The sequence below is a fragment of the Nelumbo lutea genome, chromosome 3 (assembly GCF_056320005.1).
Source record: "Nelumbo lutea isolate HS-2025 chromosome 3, American lotus-T2T, whole genome shotgun sequence".
NCBI classification, from domain to species: domain Eukaryota; kingdom Viridiplantae; phylum Streptophyta; class Magnoliopsida; order Proteales; family Nelumbonaceae; genus Nelumbo; species Nelumbo lutea.
In genome coordinates, this window is record NC_142686.1 from 6084282 (window position 1) to 6106126 (window position 21845).

The 21845-nt window shown below is 37.8% G+C and overlaps 2 protein-coding genes across 8 annotated transcripts in view; both read left to right on the forward strand.

Moving 5' to 3' along the window:
- Positions 1 to 2362, forward strand: part of LOC148862574 (AUGMIN subunit 6-like) — a 44074-nt gene extending 41712 nt beyond the window's left edge. Inside the window, exons 10-13 of the mRNA XM_088974402.1 lie at positions 49 to 210; positions 325 to 577; positions 747 to 1232; positions 2006 to 2362. Of these exons, the coding sequence (XP_088830528.1) occupies positions 49 to 210; positions 325 to 577; positions 747 to 1232; positions 2006 to 2046 (942 nt within the window). The 3' untranslated portion in view covers positions 2047 to 2362. The remainder of the gene's footprint in view (positions 1 to 48; positions 211 to 324; positions 578 to 746; positions 1233 to 2005) is intronic.
- A 1870-nt stretch (positions 2363 to 4232) lies between these two features.
- On the forward strand, positions 4233 to 21831 carry LOC148862575 (serine/threonine protein phosphatase 2A 57 kDa regulatory subunit B' theta isoform-like). 7 transcript variants are annotated; one of them, XM_088977464.1, is made up of 4 exons: positions 5289 to 5681; positions 5896 to 6139; positions 6452 to 7736; positions 20970 to 21831. In XM_088977464.1, the coding sequence occupies exons 3-4, from the start codon at positions 6519 to 6521 to the stop codon at positions 21327 to 21329; spliced, it is 1578 nt and encodes a 525-aa protein (XP_088833590.1). In that variant the 5' UTR covers positions 5289 to 5681; positions 5896 to 6139; positions 6452 to 6518; the 3' UTR covers positions 21330 to 21831. The 7 variants fall into 7 exon arrangements, with proteins under 7 accessions (XP_088833587.1, XP_088833591.1, XP_088833590.1 ...); XM_088977462.1 differs by having other exon boundaries at positions 5366 to 5681; positions 6230 to 7736; XM_088977463.1 differs by having other exon boundaries at positions 5429 to 5681; positions 5929 to 6139; positions 6230 to 7736.
- The last annotated feature ends 14 nt before the right edge of the window (positions 21832 to 21845 follow it).

Consider the following 21845-nt stretch of genomic DNA (forward strand, 5'->3'; position numbering starts at 1 on the left):
TATTATTATGTTAAAATCTCATCTTCACCAGGAATGTCTGCTATGCAGGTGCTCATTAATCAACTTAAGGAAGTTGCTCCAGCAATACAAAAATCAATATCAGAGTTCACAGAAGAAGTGAACAAAATTTCATCCACTTTACCTTCCATGACTAGATGTCATGGAAGATCTAATTCACCCAGCCATGCTCAAAGTACTGGAAGGACAGTGGTAATTGCTCCTATGAATGATATATTGAAAAGAAAATGTTTGCTTTGGTACTGCAGTTTTTCATTCCTAAAAGTTTGAACCACGTAACTAACAGAAACCCATTGGACTAAGCAGGAAAGCAGCATTGATGAGGTCGCTGATTTGACTTCAAAACTGTCTAACGTCCAGCTTGAAAAGGTTTCAGCCAACCCTCCTGCTTTGAAACTTCCACAGTTATTTAGTTTAACCCCAAATTCCACTGGGAAAACTGGAAATGTACAAAAACGGCACTCTTTGGCTCCTCAAGCTAGTCAAGTAGATAATTTAACTGAAGGGAAGTCTTTGGACCAGGCTCTCTTGAATAATCATGTAGATAATCCAGCACAAGGTTTGCAGTGCTTTCTCTTGTTCCTCATTTCATATCTATTTTCATTAACTGTAAGCTTAGTGTCTAGCCCAAGGTCCATTTGTCATTTTTCTGTTATGATAAAGTTGGAGCAGTGTTTACAGTTAAATAACTAGTAATCTTTTTTTTTTTTTTTTTTTCTTTTTCACAGACGGTGTAGATAGTGACAGTTCTTATGTCCAGAACTTGAGGAGATCTGTTCGGGAAGCTGCATTGTCAGAGCCTTCTGTTCCATCATGCCGTGTGGACTCCTCACAAGAGCATGATGCTGATGATAGCTTGGAACACTTCTTTGTACCTCTTTCAACAAATGGTTTTTCTCGTGTTAGCCCAGAAACAGAATCAGTTTCACTTAGGAGTAAACAGCTGTTTGTTTCTCCACCAGGCGCCTGTTTATTCAGGAATTGTGCGTCTGTTGGCCCTGTTAGGAGTAGCCATGATGAAATACCAAACATAAATACTAATTTACTAGAGTATGATGATGAAGTAAATGAGTTTCTTTTGGCTACCGGTTCAAATTATGCAGCTTCTGGTGACCAAAATACATTTTATGTCATGGACACTCCGGATCAGGTCTTCTCTCCTCCATTGCTAGTGGAGGCATCTCTCTTAGAAGATTCTTATGAGGATTTGCTTGGTATGTTTACTTGAGCTAGAAAAATCCAAATAAGCAATTCCTTTTTATTTCTTTCATATTAGTGCTTATTATGAATCTTCTTTGGTACATATACCTGTGAGCGAACCATATAATGCTTGGGGGTACTTCTATTAGGCATGGTACATACCTCTAAAGGGAGCATCTCACCAACTGATGGTGGCTCAGTTGGTAGGGTCTGTGGTTCGTTGTAGCAGAAGCTTGGGATCAAATCCCGCTGCCACCAGGGTTGGTAGGCCATGGGTATAGGGGATGGGCTATTGTCTTTCTAGAAGTTCCTTTGAACAGCCAGATGGATGTATGCTAGTTGTGTTAGGATCATATTTCATATTTCTTTGTATCTTTGGATATTTCTAAGGGGGCATTCTTTTTTTTGGATTTTGAGAGGGGGGTAAGTTGGTCAATGGGATTATGTTCCCATTGGCCAAGAAACCCATGTTCTTTTTTCAGATTTATGTGGGGTTCAGGGAAATTTTATTTTCCTGGGTATCCCTCCTAAGTGGATTAATAACTTTCCCATCTGGGGGGAAATTGTCACACTTGAATGGAACAAAAATGCCCATTTTAATAATGGATTCTTGTGGCTAAAATGGTCATTGCCTTATTTACTTGGAAAATAAAAGAACATGGGTAAATGTCTTCCAGGAAACACTTATTCAGATAAGTGCATTTACCCGAGTAAGTAATTTTTCAAAAAGCGAACGGGGCCTAAATGCTATTTAGAGTTCATGCTGTTTTCCCCTTTCTCCTTGCAGCTCCACTGTCTGAAACTGATACCGCTTTAATGGAACGCTGAGGCTCAGCTTGAATATAGTTTCTATGGTGGTCTTGGGAACTGTCTCCCAGCAATCTGACTGACTACGAGCTGCAATAACGGTGATAGGTTTCTGTTTGTAATGCAGCGATGATACTTGTCTCCTCTCTTTGTTTTTTATATGACCCGTTTTTTGTATTTGATTGTATCATGTATTTTTCTTTCATGTTCTCTCCTTTTCCCCTCTTTTCCAATTTTATGGTCCTAACTCCTACTCTTTGGAAGCCAGAAAGTAATTCCAAGTCTCCACTCTCCACCTGAAGAAGACAGTTGATCAGATTGAGCCTTTTCATGTCGACTTGACAGTACTCTCAACATTTGTAAAAACCAAATAGCAAGGTTCAAAATGTCGATATGCCCATACCGGCGTATTGGGCGAATCAATAATCCTTTTGGTGGTTTTTTTTTTGTCAACTGGTTCAGGGGAGTCGGTTTAGATCTTTGCCACACCTTAAATCGGTCAGACCATCGATACACTCAGTGTAAGGGTATATCAGTGGAGTACCAGAACAATACGTATCGATACTTTAAACCTTGCCAACTAGTCTCAAGTCTCAATCACTCAATTTGTGATGATGCATCAGTAAACCGAGTAAATTAGTTCCATTTGTAAAATCCAAATGTTAATTAAATGAAACAAAACGTCACTGTAAAGAGTGATCTATGCAATGAACCGAGTAGATTAGTATTGACTTGAACATTGCTAATAAGGTATATTAATATTAGTATCAGGCACCAATCAACCTTGCCAACTAGTCTCAAGTCTCAATCACTCAATTTGTGATGATGCATCAGTAAACCGAGTAAATTAGTTCCATTTGTAAAATCCAAATGTTAATTAAATGAAACAAAACGTCACTGTAAAGAGTGATCTATGCAATGAACCGAGTAGATTAGTATTGACTTGAACATTGCTAATAAGGTATATTAATATTAGTATCAGGCACCAATCAAAATATTGGACTGAAAGTCCATATTTATCGCCTCGACGCGCGGCCCCGCAGAACTAGTCAGAATCTAGAATACGATTAAATATGATGGCGGAGGTTAGTTGCCATCTTAAACGCTAATAATTTGCCACGTGGATGTTCAGGAGGTTTGTATACGTGTTTGTTTATGGATCGGATGATATATTAGAAATTGGCAACACCTTAGTAGGGCTGCGAATGGATCGAATCAAATTCAAACGGGGTATATTCTGATTCGTGACAAATTTGGGATATTTGACTGAATTAGATATCTGATAAATCGTTGAAAAGTAAAAAATTGCAATTGAAATCGATTTGATTAAATATTTAAATACGACATCAAAGCTATTCTAACCTTAGACTAAGAATATATTCTCTAAAATTCCTTTAAATTGCTTATGATAATTAGTTTTTTTTTTTTTTTTTTGGGTAAGAAGATTTTATCTAGAGCTTAGGGCAAGGTTTTTTGGGCTGAAAATATTTCCATTCGGATGGGGAGAGGAATCAAAGGACTCCATTTGAGTTCCAAAGTGCGAACCATTTGGTGAGGATCAGGACATCTACCCTTTTGGGACCACAAAGAAAATAAATATTGGGATAATATAGTGATATTCAATCTGATTATGTATTATCTACTGATTCATTTGCAAATCGTACTTAGCTTCTCAAGAACTTTAATAGTCTCCATGAAGGTCAAATGGTGAAATAACCAATTGGGATTTGGACTAAGGTGGCATTTGGTAACTGCTGCCAAATGCTGAAAAGATTCTAGATTTAAAAAAATGTAAAACTTAACGTTTGATCAACTCAAGACCCAGGGGTTATTTTACACCCTTTAAAGCTTTATTGTATACCAAAAATACCCCTCAGATTAATCAATTTTCCGATTTAGGAATTACCTTTGGCACAGTAATCAAATTGCCCCTATGTATTCGACTCTAGAATCTAGCCAACATTTGCAAATACTGCTTTATCCATGTTGTATAGCGCCAAAAGAAATTCATGCCAGTGGTCTTTCCACGTGGTAAAATTTGGTACATGGAGCTGTCTGTTAGTGGCACATCTCTGACACGGATTTTGTACAGATACAACTCCAATGGGTCCTCTTTGAATGAATGGCGTTTGACACTTCTCAGCGTAAAGAAGAAAGTCTGTACATACAAGATAGAATAGAATAGAAAAAGAATGGAACAGAATGCTTTTTCATCAGTTTTCACCGCTAGGAGGATTCTTTATCGCTCGTGGGGTTGTGGATACTTTGCAAATTCCAATGGCGTACAGCCCAACAGCTTGTTAGGCCCTGGTGGATCTGATACCAACTTGCAGTCGTAGATCATGCAACGCTTAGCGCCCAGCACGGCACCCAGGTCGACAGGTCAGACCAGGCAACCTGGAGACTGGGCTGAACTGCCGAAGCTCGGTCTCTTTGGTTCGTTAGACTGGTTGAATGATGGATGGTATTCAAATTCAGTCAAATCTGGCGACATGGCGAGGATGGGAGGATCAAACCAGCCACTCAGCCTGCAGGTACGGAGCATCTATTAACTATACAAACGAGCTCATATCTGTTGTGGCCATGTCGCATTATTTTCGCATGGACACGATCCCCATTTAGGCCGCCTCCGGAAGAAGTTAACAAACACACCTGCAACTGCAAGCTGGAATAGTGGAAGGACTAGAGAGAGAGGGAGGGAGAATTCCCACTGATAAACCGCCAAACTAAAGATCTTTTTGTATCACTACTTCAAGTAGATAAATCTATTTATCTTAGTATAACTCTCCCAGTAGAAATCTATCCAGTAACCATGAATTTGCTTGAATTATTATGCAAATGACTAATCTTTTCATGGGCTCATCTCTACCATCTATCAACCCAGGCATTGACTATTGAGTTCTCCTGAACCACTGTTTCAGTGTTAGACAGGGCCACACCTTTGAAAAACTAAACCATCAAATAGAAGTCCATTCTCTATTTGATCATGGCTCTCGCTGATTACCCACTACCCAGAAGCAGACATTACAAAGTACACCAATTGTGAGTGTACAGCCTGAGCGGAGGATCATTACTCAGACAAGCATCCAAATAATATAAAAATCAATGGTACTATTAACTGAAAATTTTTTATTGTTATTTTATTTATTTATTTTTTTACAGTGCTTGTTAATTTTCATGTTTATGAAGGGAGGAAACCAAAGAGGGAAAGAGAGACAAAGTACACAAATAAATAAAGGGATGAAAAAGTGGGAAAAGAAAACATGTGGAAAGCAAAAAGTAAAAGACTAGTTGTGGAAAGAAAGATAAGTATTTTCTTTTATCAATCAATTATTTTTTCAACGTTTTGCCATCGAAGGCCATAAACACGGGGTTTTGTGAGGATTCGGAGGGCAGTTTCGGTCAGTTTGTTTTTTTAATCATCAGTGAGCATGAAGACCGAAAGAAGAAAAACAGAGACCGGTGTTAGAGAAAGAAGTTCGGGAAGATGATAACGAACAAAAACAACTACAGAAAATAACAAAGGGATTACTGTCTGTCTAACCTTTTTAGTTGGTGGGTTTTTTTGGTTTCCGACCACTGACTCAATATACCCAGAATTTCTCCATCTTTGTCGTTCAAATTCCTCATCAGTACCCGCCGAGCTCTGTCTCTCTGTAAGTATCAATCACTCTCCCATCTCTCTTTGTTTCATCCGGGTTTATATTTTTTTTCTTTTCCTTTTAGCTTTTTGTTTGAAATCCGTGTGTTTGTCTGTCGGGTATGCGCGTCTGAGCAGCTTAGTTTTATTGTCACTTTTTTCTTGATTATTCTTTTTTCTTAAACCTACTTGGGTTGCTTTTGATGAAAAATGTTATCTTGGTTTTCTAGATCATACCCAGATCTTGTCTTCTTTTGATCCAGCTGAATTGCTGTTAATTTGGGAAAAGGAAGAGGAGAATATTCTTGTCCCCTTTCTTTTAGCGGAAGAACTAAGAAGAGGACAGCTTCTGGGGGTGTGGATTCAATCTAGAAAGTTGTCGCTGATCTTTGGGTTTGAAGAATTTTATGCATCTGCTTTCCGATTTAAGAAAAAGGTGTGATCTTTTTGGGAAATCTATTTTCTTTTTGGAAGGTAAGTTCCTTTTCGGTTGATTGGTTGAAACTAAAGATTTTGTTTGATATCTGGCTTAAAATGGGTTTCTGTTTATGGGATTGTCTTCAGAATTTGGTTTGAATTTTCCTTCTTGATGAGAATGGGAAACTCGTCCTTGATTTGGAAAAACTGAACAACAAGCCGGGTTTCAGATAAAGAGCAAAGATGCTTCTAGGAAGCTAGCGTGGACTAAAAACCTCAGTCAATGGGTTTTTGAATGTGAATTTTTTCCTTCTTAGATAGAAAAGGATTAATTTCTCTGTGCTGATGGACTGTATTCTGCTTTGAAAGAGCTTTGGAGCATAAAAGGCGGGTTTTGGGGCTCAAGAGGTGGTACATCTGTTTCTTTATCCTAATCATGATCAAGCAGATACTTGGTAGGCTGCCTCGCAAGCCATCTAAGTCAGCTGAAAATCGCGAGTCAGGCGGAACTGCCCCCACTCCTTCAAATGCTTCTACAAGTTCAAGAAGCAATGAACTAGTTAGCAATCGTGCTGGGAACCCAAATAGTACATCTCTTCCACCCCCTAATTCTGCTCCAAGTTCAGGATTAAATCATGGAAATAAGTTACCTCAAGTTCTGAATTCAAAGTTAAATGGGAATTCAGCTACCTCTTCTTATGATGCATTACCTGGTTTTAGGGAAGTCCCCAGTTCTGAGAAGCAGAACTTATTTATTAGAAAGCTGAACTTATGTTGTGTCATATTTGACTTCACTGACCCAACAAAGAACTTGAAAGAAAAGGACATAAAGCGACAGACATTGCTAGAGCTTGTGGATTATGTTACTTCAGCAAACGGAAAATTCACGGAAATTGTCATGCAAGAAATGACAAAAATGGTATCTGTGAATTTGTTTAGGTCACTTACTTCTCCACCCCGTGAAAACAAGGTTTTAGAAGCCTTTGATTTGGAAGAGGAAGAACCTTCAATGGATCCTGCATGGCCTCACTTGCAATTTGTGTATGAGTTCCTCCTAAGGTTCGTTGCATCACCTGAGACTGATGCAAAGTTGGCTAAGAGATACATTGACCATTCTTTTGTTCTCAGATTGTTGGATCTCTTTGACTCTGAAGATCCCAGAGAAAGAGAGTACTTGAAGACTATCCTACACCGCATTTATGGAAAATTTATGGTACATCGTCCATTCATCAGGAAGGCAATAAATAACATCTTCTACCGTTTCATTTTTGAAACTGAGAAGCATAATGGGATTGCTGAACTTCTTGAGATTTTAGGCAGTATAATCAACGGATTTGCTGTTCCACTGAAAGAAGAACACAAACTATTCCTTGTTCGTGCACTGATTCCCCTTCACAAGCCAAAATGCATACCCATGTACCATCAGCAGCTATCATACTGCATTGCACAATTTGTAGAGAAAGACTGCAAGCTTGCTGATACTGTTATAAGGGGTTTATTAAAGTATTGGCCTATTACAAATAGTTCGAAAGAGGTAATGTTTTTGGGTGAGCTGGAGGAAGTTTTGGAAGCAACTCAGCCTCCAGAATTTCAACGCTGTATGGTGCCTTTGTTCCGCCAGATCTCTCGATGCTTGAGCAGTTCACACTTTCAGGTACTAAATTTTTCAGGTTTCCCCATCATGTTCTTTCTAGTTTCCTTCATTCCAGTTTCAAGGACATGCTTCTTTTTTGCAAAGTAAAACCATGAATGGGGAAACTTAAGGTTCTGTTTGGATAAACTTTTTTTTTTTGGTTGAGCATTGGGCTGTGGAAAACAAAATTGAGCCAAAAAGTGTTTCAAGTGTTTGGTAAGAGTTGCTTTTAAAAATATTATAATCTAAAGGCAAAAAACTTCCAAGCCTCATAGCACATAATGTAAATTGGGGCTTTGTCCCAAGTTCCCAACTATATGATGATGATGATGATGATGATCATCTAATCCTTATCCCAAAACCCAACTATATGGGGTTGGCTACATGAATCCTGTTTTGCCATTCCAGTAGCTGTGATACATTGCTTCCAGGGAGTGCCCTAGCATACCCTTACCACACATTTGGGTTACGGTGTAGCATGTTGTTTCAGGGGAACACCCTAGCTTGAACACCAAAAAAAAAAAAACAATTCAGGATAGTCTATTTGATTTCTTTCAAGAGGAAAACAAAGTATCCTATTTGATCATATACTCCAATCAGATGATGAGAAATATGGCCTTGGTGTTGTTGACTTGTTGTAATCTGTGTTTTGCATTTGTTTCTTCTTTGGTTTTTTGGTTTCTTTCTAATTATTTAGTTTAGAACTATATATGAAAAAAATAATAATATTCTTATCTTTTTTTTGCTAGCATGAACACCAAAAAAAAAAAGAACAATTCAGGATAGTCTATTTGATTTCTTCCAAGAGGAAAACAAAGTATCCTATTTGATCATATACTCCAATCAGATGATGAGAAATATGGCCTTGGTGTTGTTGACTTGTCGTAATTTATGTTTTGCATTTGTTTCTTCTTTGGTTTTTTGGTTTCTTTCTAATTATTTAGTTTAGAACTATATATGAAAAAAATAATAATATTCTTTTCTTTTTTTGATCAATTATCAATATAATAATCTTCTTTTCTGTCTGATGATTGCTTTCTTGCCTTCCTGTATTTTCTGTAATTCAGAGTTGGAACATTCTTATATTTTGTATTCATCTATTCTTTTATTGAATATGTTTAAATATCTTCCTGGTTCTACTATTTATAATGCTATGAGCCTACTGTTCTTTCCTAGGTGTCATCAGTTTGGCTAATCTTGGGTGGCAAGTAATTGGTTGTGGATGGTACTTATATTTATTTTTAATAGACATTTATATGTAGATTTGATTGGCACCCATTATAACCATGGGAGAAAAAGAAACATCAACAGAAGCATTCAGTAGTTGTGAAAGTTTTTTTTTTTTTTTCTTTTTGTTTCCTATGCATGTTAATACTTGATGTTTAAGAGGTCGGTTGTAGAAGTGAGGGAGAGATGATACATGGTCTATCATCTATGCTTATGTGGATTGGAGATTTGGAGGTTTGGTGGTCAAAAGAAAGCAATATTTCATAACAAATATCCAGAATTGGATTTTGAGCAAAAAAATAAAAAAAGAAAGCAAAATTATCAATTTATATTCTATTGAGTGGGCATAAGTGTCTTAAAGGACTGAAACATGCAAAATAATTTGATCTTGGGTTGACAGTGAAATATAGAATGAGGGTGTTTCTTGGTGTGGAGGGATCTATTTAATGTTTTTTGGTGGGCCAATTGGGGATGCAAACTCCACCAAAACTGAGGTAATGACCTTTCTTACTTGGTTGCATATGGCTACGCAATATCACAAGTAGGGCTGTTCTAAAAAGTTGGTTGGTTCCAGTTTGATAAATATTAAAACCTGATAACTCGGTTCATTTATGGGTTATGTCCCTAAAAACCAAACTGAAACAGACCTGAACTGAGACCATATATATTAGTGAGAATATGGGATACATGGCAACTTATGGTACTGTCACAGAAGCCAGACTTTTCCTATTCTCTTTATACATTTTTTTTTTATTTTAACTAATATCAGCTGCTAGCCTGTTAGTCCTGTTCTCTCTCTCTCTCTCTCTTAGTTGTCTAACATCTCTCTCACATAAAGCCAAAACCCAAGAGCTAAAACTGTGTAGTGACTGACTGTACAACTGATCCTCTACCTCAAGTCTCAATCAACTATTTTAAGAATAATTGGAGTGGAGATCCAACCTGTCTTTTGCTTGGTTAACTGATGAAACCGACTGAAATGGAAAAAAGTAAATAAGTAAATAAAATTAGTTTTATGTAGGAATGGCAACGGGGCAGGGATCATATTCCCCATCCCCGTCCCCGATTCTTAAATTAACCCCCATCCCCGTCCCCGATCCCTGTCAGGGATAAAATTTGTCCTCCATCCTCGATTCCCGACGGGGATGGGTTTCCTACGGGGACCCGAATCCCTAAAATTTTTAGATAACAATATTTAAAAAAATAAATTTACTTAAAATAAATAAAAAATTTAAATTATAAATAATGTTCTAAATATGTTCTGATATATATATATATATATATATATATATATATATATAATTAGGGTCGGGGGGCCGGGGTCCTCAATCCCCATCGCTGACCCCTTCAGGTTGGGGAAGTCAAGTCCTTGTCGGGGATGGGGAAAATTTCCATCCCTAGTTTTATGTCATTGTTGGTTGGTTTCGGTTGGCCCAATAATCAACCTAATAGTGTTGGTTCGGTTGGCGCAAGTGAAACCAAACTGAACCGACCCGTGTACAACCTTAATCACAATTATCTACTCTTGATTTGAGGGGATTCCATTAACACTATCAGGTGGAGCTAGACTCTAGGTGTTGTGCGCCTGTGCCAGGGGTACTAGTCATTTCCTAAATGAAAATAGAGACAAAAATCCATTGCCCAATTTTGGTCTTTGTTGTCTAGGTTTTTTGGGAGGAGTGGACTGGATACAGACCTAACTGCTAGCATTTTTCATGCATGGCTCTCTCAGACTCAAACCTATGTTCTCATGCTTGTCAACCTTATGTTTTACCATTGCACCAATAAATGACCCACCTGGTCACCCGGCACCCCTTTAATGAAATTAGACACATAATTACTCAATTATTTGCTTAACAAAGGTGGATTCCAAGAAGTCTCAATTCAAAAACTGATGGGCATCAGGGTTTAAAAGGCTTTTGTATAGTGTGCTAGTCAAGGTTCAAAGTATCAATGTGTAACAGTGTGTATTGTATGATGCACATCAGTTTTTTTGAATCCACTAATATTCTAAATATGAAGAATTGAGTAATTCCAACTTCACTAAACGTTAATATGTGATGCGGCATATCTTATCTTAAAAAATGAAGAGTATCGATTAGAACGAAACTCTCGATATGCATTTTCTCCATATTGAGAGTATTGATACTTTGAACCTTGGTGTTAGTCATAGTCTCTTACTTCATAGTTTTGTATTAGGAAGGATGCCTTGCTTTCTCATTACTTTATACATCTTCTTATGTACACATCATTTTGCAAAAAATAAAAAAGGAAAATTGTAGAACTGGGCAAGGTTCAAAATATCCATATGTATCGGGGGCTTCCCGATATGCCCCTGCAGGGGGTGCTTTGGGGTCTCGACCGGTTCAGGGGGTGGATGGACCTTAAATTGACCCCTCTGAACCAGATTTGAAAAAAAAAAACTAAAAAAAATAAAGAAATAACTATTGATACACTCTGATACGCCAGTAGAGGCGTATCGGGTGTATCAATATTTTGAACCTTGGAACTAGGTGATGGATTTTTCTTGATAGGCTGTGGAGAAATAACCAAAGCTTGATACTTATTCTGTTCTTCTTTTATGAAGTAAGATAGTTTTTAAGTGATCTCTTTGAGTAACTTAGCTGAAAAGCTTAAATACATAGAGAAATGTTTGGATCTTGACAAGTTCTGTCAAGGTTAGTGCCTAAGCAACCAAGGGATTTTAAATGGATTTGATTATAGTAGTCCAAGCAGGTTTCAAAAAGGAATGCCCGGATGTTTTTATCAATCACCTTGGTGTCAGTGTCACATGATTTTTTCAAGCAACATGGTAATGGGCCATTTTGTATAAGATATCTGATGGTTAAATGGTTAGTAGTTTCATATTTCCCTTTGTTTTGATCAGCAACAAAACAAATATTTATTAATTTATGAATAAAAGAATTGTGTAAAAATAAAGATTGTGCCTATTGCATAGCACCCCTTTTCCCCCCTTCTTTTACAATGCAATGCATATAAACTTAGGGGTGCAAATGGATTAGATCATGATCCGATTCGATTAGAAGTCCAATCCTATATTCTCGGATTCAGATAGCCCCATTTCGGATCTTCAGATTGGATAATAGGACCCAATCAGAAATTGGATCGAATTCAGATCATACCTCCAAGAAGATCCGGTCCGATTTATATGTTATTTTATTTATTTATATTGCATTTTTTAAATTTTTTATATTATTTATTTTTTTATAAAAAATATGTATATATATTATCAAAATAGTTGAAAAGATACTTGTATTTTTTGTTTTTCTTTATTTAAATTGTTATATTTTATTTTTCTTTTAATAATTTATTTATTTATTTAAAAATATCAAATCGGATTAGGTCAAATCCGAAGATCCAACTACCTCATCAAATTCGAATTCAAATCCATGTTTATGATATCCGATTGGGTTGGATCTGCAATTAATAGTGTTGGATTGGATTCGGGTATACCCTGATTCGAATCCGATCCGCTTGCATCCCTATATAAACTTATTTGATCCAGAGGGTGGTGGATGCAAGAAAGAAATAATGCTTTATAGAGTATATGTGTTAATAAGGGACAACCTCCATGTACACAAAGTAATTTATGCTGGTTAGATATCAGATAATCATCTATATGAAGCAGGTAGAATACATAAAATGGAGCACATTCCCTGATGAAATGCAGTTCACATGATACTCCCATGGGGAATAAACATTGTTGTAAGAAGGGGAATGTTTGGTTGATTTCTCAGTCATTGTTTGTTGAAGGTTTTAGTTCTAAGGTTAGTAATTTGGACTGTCTAGAAATGGTAAAATAAGAATTTTAATCAAGGGTGTTTTAATCTTTTTCAGGCAGGGATGAAGTAGGTATTTTGGGGTTCTTGTAGTTAAGTCCTTTCATGAAGTTTGTTGTGTCAAAGTTAAGTCTTGGAATGAATTTTGTGTGTTCCTCATGTAATGCTTAGTGTTGAGTTGGGTCTAGTTGTTTTTTATTCTTATTTTAAGCTATTTAGTTAGGAAGTTGTTGGGCTTTAAGGCTCATTAGTTTATGTTTTTAAGTTGTAACTGTTCAGCTACATTAGTAGCTGCCCTACCAAGGGCATCCTTGTAATATCTCATCCTTTAAGTTAAGTATAAATATAATGAGGGGTTGACGGCTAAGGTTAATTCAAGAATCCTGGTTGACTTCCTACTCTTTTCTCCCCCTCTTTTATTCTCTACTACTGAAATCTTTATCTTCTTCCCCTTTCCTTTCACAAGAAATTCAACTAAATCTACAATCAATGATTTCTACTTAGTATCAGAGCAGGCCAAAGGTTCCTTGAGTTGTTTCCTCATGCAACCTTAGATAGGCCGGCTGCATGGTGATTTAAAAGGCTGATCGAAGTTCTCAGGTAAGCCCAGTTTTTGGATTTTTTTGTGGATCTGTTTGCCCTGTAGCTGGTCTAGGGTTTCTCATCAAAATCAGGAAAAACTGGAGAAAGGGGAAGAGTCTTGTTTCTGTTGGACTCTTCAATTTTGACCTAGGAAGTGGCGCCCTAATTTTTTAGGGTTCCTTGGAGTTTTCTGTAAGGGGCGGTTCAAGTCCTGCCTGATTTGGAGGCTTCTAGAGAGAGCAATTGCCTCTTCTCTCTCTTTCTCGTTCCACAGAAAAGGAATCTTTTGTGGGAAGACAGTCTAGGACACCAGAAATGTGTTGTTGGTTTCAAAAGTGTTTCGTTTGATCTTGTTACATATTTTAGTTATTTTCTTTACATATTTTGAGAAGCATGGAGTTGAAAATAAGCTCGGGAGTGAAATGAGACCAGTAGGAGGAGGTGCTAGAGACCTTTTCGGAACTAGGACCATTACTACAGTTAGGTTGGATGGTGCAAATTACTTAGAATGGTCACAATTTGCAAAGATGGCCATTGGTGCTCGTGGGAAATTAGGGTATATCACTAGTGAGGAAGTGAAACCCAAAACTAGCAACTCCCGGTGGGTACAAGAGAATTATATGGTGATGAATTGGTTGTGTAGTTCCATGTTGCCCCATATAAGAAAATTTTTTATGGGCAAGTATAGGTAAGGAAATATGGGATGGGGTTGCAGAAACCTATTCACAGAGGGAGAATGTTGCTAGGGCTTATCAGTTGAGAAATTAGATTATTTCTACAAGGCAGGGAGATAGACTTGTTGCAACCTATTTTTCAGCCCTTAAAACCCTGTGGCGGAAGATTGACAATTTAGAGACATTTGCTTGGGAAACCGCTAAGGATGTAGCTACCTATTAGAAACATCTAGAGAAGTATAGGGTGTTTGAATTTCTTGCTGGCCTTAATCCTGAGTATGATATTGCAAGACATCTTCTTTCCAAGGATAGTGTTACTCTCTCCCAGGCATATGCCTTTGTGTTAGGGGAGGAGAGCATGAGAGATGTGATGATGAAAAATCCTATTTCTAATCAGTCTGCCATGGTGAGTACTATGCAACCTAAACAAAGTGGAGATCGGGGTGGCAGTGAAATCAAGAAGGAAGATAAAAGAGATTTGATTTGTGACTATTGTAACAAACCTAAACACACAATAGATACTTGCTGGAAGCTTCACCCACATCTTGTGCCGACTAGACTGAAAAATAAGAAGGGAAATGCACACATGGCAGTTATTGGTAACGTTCCGGCCCCTCCTACTACAACTGATCTGGAGTCTGTTGCAGCTGTTGCAGTAAGGGCTGAATTTGAGAGGTATGGGCAACTTTTGAACCAACGGGATACAGCCAGTTCCAGTTTAACAACAAGCGAACAACAAGGTACAGGTGGCACTAGTGGAGTCCACTCTAATTCCTTTGCTCACATAGGTAGTTCACACATCACTGCAAATTATGTTTCTACTTCAGGTAAGGAGGGACCTCCTTGGATTATAGATTCTAGAGCCTCAGAGCACATGATCCATAGCTCTACTATTTTTTCTTCTTACCAACTCTGTTCTGGCAGAGATAGGGTCTCCATAGATGATGGATCCCATGTTCCTATTGCTGGGAACGGATCTGTCAAGATTAGTGATTCTATTTCTCTGCCCTCAGTCCTTCATGTTCCTAGATTGAGCACTAATTTGTTATCTGTTAGTAGTTTGATTAAGAACCTGAACTACTCAGTAATTTTTTCTCCTAGTCATTGTATTTTGCAGGATCTGGATTCAAAGAGGACAATTGGGAGTGGTCGTGAAGTGAATGGGATTTACCTCCTGGATATTCTTCCTCCTCATCAGAGTCATCATGTCAACAGGATAGTGAGTTAGGGTCTGTGGGTCAAATTATGCTTTGGCATAATCGTTTGGGCCATTTATCTTTTTTTTCTTTGAGTCTTTTGTTTCCAAAATTTTTTGAGTCTGTTAGTTTGTCAAGTTTGGAGTGTGAAGGTTGTCAACTTGGAAAGCATTGTAGACATTCATTTAAACCTAGTAATAAAAGGTGTTCTTCTTCTTTTGATGCTATTCATTCGGATGTGTGGGGACCTTACCATGTTCCTTCTATGGGAGGTTGTCGATATTTTCTCTTATTTGTGGATGATTTCTCATGATACTCTTGGATTTACTTGATGAGATCCTGTAATAAAGTATCATCCTTGGTGAGGCAATTTCATCAGATGGTGCTAATACAGTTTGGAACAAGAATAAATGTGTTCAAATCTGACAATGCCAGGGAATATTTTTAAAAACACCTTTCCTCATATTTGTTAGAATATGGTGTTGTCCATCAGAGCAGTTGTCCCTACAACACACAGCAAAATGGTGCTGTAGAAAGGAAGAACAAATACATTGTTGAGATTGCAAGAAGCATGATGAGCACATTTACGGTTCCAGTTCGGTTTTGGGGTGTTGCAGTTCTCACTGCAGTATATCTGATTAACAGAGTGCCCTCTTGTATACTTGGATTCAACACCCCTTTCAATCTCCTTTTCCCTGAGGGGGAGATGTTTCATGTTCCTCTCAAGGTGTTCGGGTGTGTCTGCTTTGCACATATCCTTGGTCCTCACCGCTTGAAGCTTGATCCCAAGGCAAAGAAGTGTGTCTTCCTTGGATATGTAGAAAATTAGAAAGGGTACTGCTGCTATGATCCAGTCTCTGGGAGCCGGTATGTTACCATGGATGCCACTTTTTTTGAATCCACATGCTTCTTTTTAAAGAATCCTTCTCAGGGGGAGTGTTTTGGGGAAGTGAGTCAACAGTCTATTCCTCTCCTAGTTCTAGTCCCTGTGTCTACCCCTGTGCTTGACCATCCTTTGTCTACTCCTGTGTTTGGCCATCCTACCTTACCACCTCCTTTGTGTCCTGCTTCTCAGCATTATTTTCGACAAAGACTTCACAAGGAGGTTGATTCCAATGTAGCAGAACTCACATCACTTCCTGTCGATTCCTTGAAGACTCTAGATTTGGCTGACATGGATTTAGGTATTCCTCTTGGTCCCGCTACTGTTTCAGTTCCCATTGATTCTACTAACCCTGTTACAAATAACCTTAATCTTCCTATTGTTCTTAGAAAATGGAAGAGAAAGTGTATTGCTCATTGTATTACACAGTACTTATCCTACAGTGGACTTTCTCCTTCCTACCGTGTTTCTCTTTCCTCTCTTGACTCAGTTTCTATACCCAAGGGTGTTAGTGAGGCTCTCTCCAAACTTGAGTAGGAGACAACTATGCAAGAAGATATGGCAACTTTGATTAAGAATCAAACATGGGACATTGTGGATCTATCAGAAGGCAAGGAGACAGTTGGATGCAGATGGGTTTACACAGTAAAATATAAGGTAGATGGAAGTATAAAAAGGTACCAGGCAAGACTTGTTGCAAAAGGGTACACACAGACCTATGGTATTGATTATTTAGAGACTTTTGCACCAGTTGCAAAGATGACCTCTGTTCGGATACTTCTTTCTCTTGCTGCCTCATACTCTTGGCCCTTGTTTCAACTTGATGTGAAGAATGCTTTCCTAAATGGGGATTTGCAAGAGGAAGTGTATATGAATCTTCTTGTTGGCTTTTACAATGATACTGAAAAGGGAAAGGTATGCAGGCTTAAGAAGTCACTTTATGGCTTGAAACAATCTTCCAGAGCATGGTTTGACAGATTCAGAAAGGCCTTGATTGCTTTTGGCTACACGCAGACTCAATCCGATCATACCTTGTTTGCGAAGCGAAGGGGATCTTTGGTGTCAGTCCTAATTGTTTATGTGGATGATATTGTTGTCACGGGGAATGACCTAAGTGAGATTGATTATCTGAAAAGGAATCTACATAAATAATTTGAAATTAAGGATCTTGGAGAATTGAGATACTTCTTAGGCATTGAAGTTGCAAGATCAAAACATGAAAATTTTCTCTCTCAAAGGGAGTATGTCTTGGATCTTCTTCAAGAGACAGGGAAGCTTGGAACGAAGGCAATCAATACCCCTATTGATCAGAACCATAGAATCAATGCATCGGAAGGTGAACCAGTAAAGGACATTGGGAGATATCAGAGACTTGTGGGTCGGCTGCTATACTTGTGTATGACAAGACCAGACATTTCCTATACAGTAAGTGTGGTAAGTCAATACATGCATGCTCCACGAGTCCAGCATTGGGAGGCAGTTAACATGATTTTTGCTTATTTGAAGGGACACTCGGGCAAAGGCATATTGTTTACTGATCATGGACAGTTGAAACTAGAGGCTTATACAGATGCAGATTGGACAGGATGCCTTGATGACAGGAGATCAACTTCAGGAGTGTGCACCTTTGTTGGGGGTAACCTTGTCTCGTGGAAGAGTAAGAAACAAACAATGGTGGCAAGATCAAGTGTTGAAGTTGAATACAGGGCCATGGCACATGGAGTTTCAGAACTTCTCTGGATCCGTTCCCTATTAGAAGAAATTGGTGTACATGCAGAAGAACCTATGATGTTATATAATCTGATAACTAGGCAGCAATTAAGCACATTGAAGTGGATAGACATTTTATTAGAGAAAGAGTAACTTCTGGAGAAGTTTGTCTTCCATACATTGCTTCTGATCTGTATCTCGTGGATGTTCTCACAAAAGGTGTTGCAAAGAACAAGTTGGAGCATGATCTACGCAAGTTGGGAATGCGTGACATTTACTCCCAACTAGAGGGGGAGTGTTGAGTTGGGCCTAGTTGTTTTTTATTATTATTTTAAGCTATTTAGTTAGGAAGTTGTTGGGCTTTAGGCCCATTAGTTTATGTTTTTAAGTTATGACTGTTCAGCTACATTAGTAGCCGCCCTACTAAGGGCATCCTTGTAATATCTCATCCTTTAAGTTTAGTATAAATATAATGAGGGGTTGGTGGCTAGGGTTAATTCAAGAATTCTGGTTGACTTCCTACTCTCTCTCTCTCTCTCTCTCTCTCTCTCTCTCTTTTCTTCTCTACTACTGAAATCTTTATCTTCCGCCCATTTCCTTTCACAAGAAATTCAACTAAATCTACAATCAGTTATTTCTACTCACCCAAGAAACAGAAGAGAAATTAATGCAAGTCTAGAGAGTCTATATATATGGTTATGAGAAGCCATTTATAGTCAGTAATTTCTATTTGACATTACATTTCTGAATTTACTGAATCTCTTTCTTCTGTGTTTGATTCAGCCAACTGTAATTGACTTATCCTATACTGTTCTATTTAGCTGCTCTAACTTTTCTTCTTCCAAGATTCCTTTTGCTGCTGCTCTACTTCTGCATCTTGGACTAGTAGGGATGTTCCTGATGTCATTCCTAGCAATCCCCTGTAGTTGAAAATCCTTGAGTCTTAGTTATTGCCTTGTTGCTTATACTTTCACCACATGATCCAATGAGCAGTTCTTATCTTCAAAATTCAAAAAAATTGCATTCTTTCCAAATTGTCCAACATAAAACAAAAGAAAGTAGATTGCTAAGGATGTTTGCCGATGGCTAAGATATCCTTTTTCTCCAATTAGACAAAGGCCCTCATTGGTCAGGTACTTCCAGCATAGTGTTACTGTTAGCAGTTATGGCTTCTCACATCATGAGTTGGAGCTTTTCATTTACAATCTTATAAAGGGAATCCTTAGGCACTTGTTGAACTTTAACAAGTACTTGTAATTCTGACTGGAATCTTGTTTTGCCATTTCATTCTGTTTAGTGCCATAACCATTATTAAATTTTGAGCCCTTAAATCATTCCTTACTACTTCAATCCATGCCCTTTTTGTTCTTTATCCTTTTAAAAATTGTAATAGATCTCTCTCTCTCTCTCTCTCTCTCTCTCTCTCTCTCTCTCTCTCTCTCCTTTTTTGTTGTTGTTGTTGTGTACACGACCAAACCATGTAGTCTACTTCCCCCATTTTATCACCTATTGCAGCTACTCGTAAATTCATTTGATTCATTTCTGATGTGCCATGCCATTCCTAGTTTTCCCACTCATCCATCTTAACAATTGCATTTCTGCCAAACTCATTTTTTGGACATGTATTTTTAGCAAAATCAAGAACCACATCATCTTTGTAGACTCAAAGCCTTTAGCGCTAAACACATTTTTTGGACATGTTTCTTGACTGCACAACATTCTCTCCATACAGCATTGCTGGCCTTAAAACCATTTTATAAAAATTTCCTTTTATCCTAAGTGGTATTCATCTACCAGACTCTTGATCCACCGCTCTGTTTTTCCCATCTTGCTCTAATCACATGGGCGACTTCCTCCTAAATCTCTCCCTTGTTATGGATTATTGAACCAAGGTAATGGAATGGAAGAGATCATATTGAGCTTTCACTCGATCTCTAATCCTAAGTGCACCCTGATTCACACTATTACATAATGTTCTGTTTTTTTTTTTGTCACCAGCATATATACTTATTTTAAAACCTCTTGTTTCTAAGGTATTTGTTCATAAACCTAATTTTGTTTTTAATCCTTCATTAGTTTCATCAATTATTACTATGCCATCAGAAAACAAGCAGCATCATGGGGACCTCCTCTTGAATATGTTTAGTCGATTCATCCACGACAAGTGCAAATAAATAATGACCAAGTGCTGAGCCTTCAGCCTTGGTGAAAACCTATTGTAATTGTAGAATCTGATGTCTCTCCCACAGTTATTCTAACATTTATTGTTGCACTCTCATACATATCCTTAATTAGGGCCACATTGCCTATTTGACACTCCTTTCTTTTCCAAAACCTACCATACTATTCTCTATGATGATCATATGCTTTCTTTAGATAGCAAAAGCATATATTACTGGGCCCCTAGTCTACCATTTAATCACCTAGGAGCTACCTCCTGTCTAGGTGAGGCTTTCATAAGTAGAAAAATACAAAATCTTATCCAAATATCCTCTAAGAAAAATTTGAAAACAAGTTAGTTTAATTACTGTACATCCCTAGGGTAAGTGGATTGGAGAAACAACATTATAGATGTAATTGACTCATTTACATTTTGTTCCTTAAAATAATGTAATTCTTCATGATTATCAATGACAAGAAAGCATAAACTTCTTCACTAATATTTAATTAATAATTATATCATATCCCATTTAATTGAAACTTACTCTATACATATAGATAACTTAATGGCTGTATCTACTCAATAATTAAAGAGTCCAAAGTGGAAGAAAGTTGAAGATTTATCCTAATCAGCATTGCAATTTTTCAAAAGGAAAACTCCAACATGTGAAATATTGGGATTCGTGTTTATTGCTTGGTTTAATGGTAAAATCTTGTGCTGGCAAGCATGACAATGCGAGTTCGAGTCTAAGAGCAGCTACTTTTTGCAAAAAAATGCCAAAAAGTTAAGACCAAATCTAATCTACCCCTCCCAAGAAGATGGCAGCGACCAATGGTTCAATTATCAAAAAAAAAAAAAAAAAAAGATAGTGGGTAATGGCCTTATGTAGCGGACCCAAGTAGTTAGGATTCAAAGTTCATGCAGTCACTGATTGGTCTAGTTCAAGTATGTTAGGTGATATGATGGCTTCTGCACTAAAGCAATTGAATCACACTCAATATAATTGATGCTTTCATTGCAGGTGGCGGAGAGAGCTTTGTTCTTATGGAATAATGATCATGTTGAGAACTTAATCAAACAAAATCGCAAAGTTATACTGCCTATCATCTTCCCTGCCTTGGAGAAAAATGCTAGAAACCACTGGAATCAAGCAGTTCAGAGCTTGACACTAAATGTCCGGAAAATATTCTCTGACCTTGATCCTGAGCTATTTGATGAATGCCTTCTCAAGTTTCAGGAAGATGAATCAAAAGAGAAAGATATTACAGCAAAGCGAGAAGCAACATGGAAGCGTTTAGAAGAGATTTCTGCATCAAAAGCTGCAAGTAATGAGGCCGTGCTTGTTGCCCATGTAACACCCCCTCGCACATCTTCGGGCTAGACAAAGAAAGATATCTTTTGGTAGTTCCAATGGTCTCAATTTTCAATTGGGTGTTGAGTCATGAAATGGGTAAACATGCTTCAGGAGGTGGAAATCTGCTCTTTTTAGTAGCTCACGCCCTGTTACTTCCAATTGTTTTGGGTTGTCAGGTTCCATAGAACCAAGAACTCCACTGTACAGGAACATACTGGCCCCGACTTGTGTTTTGTATTCAGGGACTGTATATATGGGAACAAAGCAAACAAGTTTTACCGGCAATTGCTCTTCATTCAAAGGAAGAGAGTGGGCTGGTAATTGTGTCCTTTCTGTAGTTGATTCTGGAGGGTGATAGAGGGCTTCAGGTCATAGGTATCCATTTACCTAGCATTCTATACTTGACTTCAATTGTTTCCTGAGTGTTAATGAAATACTTAGTCTTTTGTTTATTTATATGTATTGCCTTTGCTATATGTTAATGGCTTTATGAATGAAAATTTTGCTTGGTGTGGAATCTTGTCATCAATTTAGTTTCCAAAT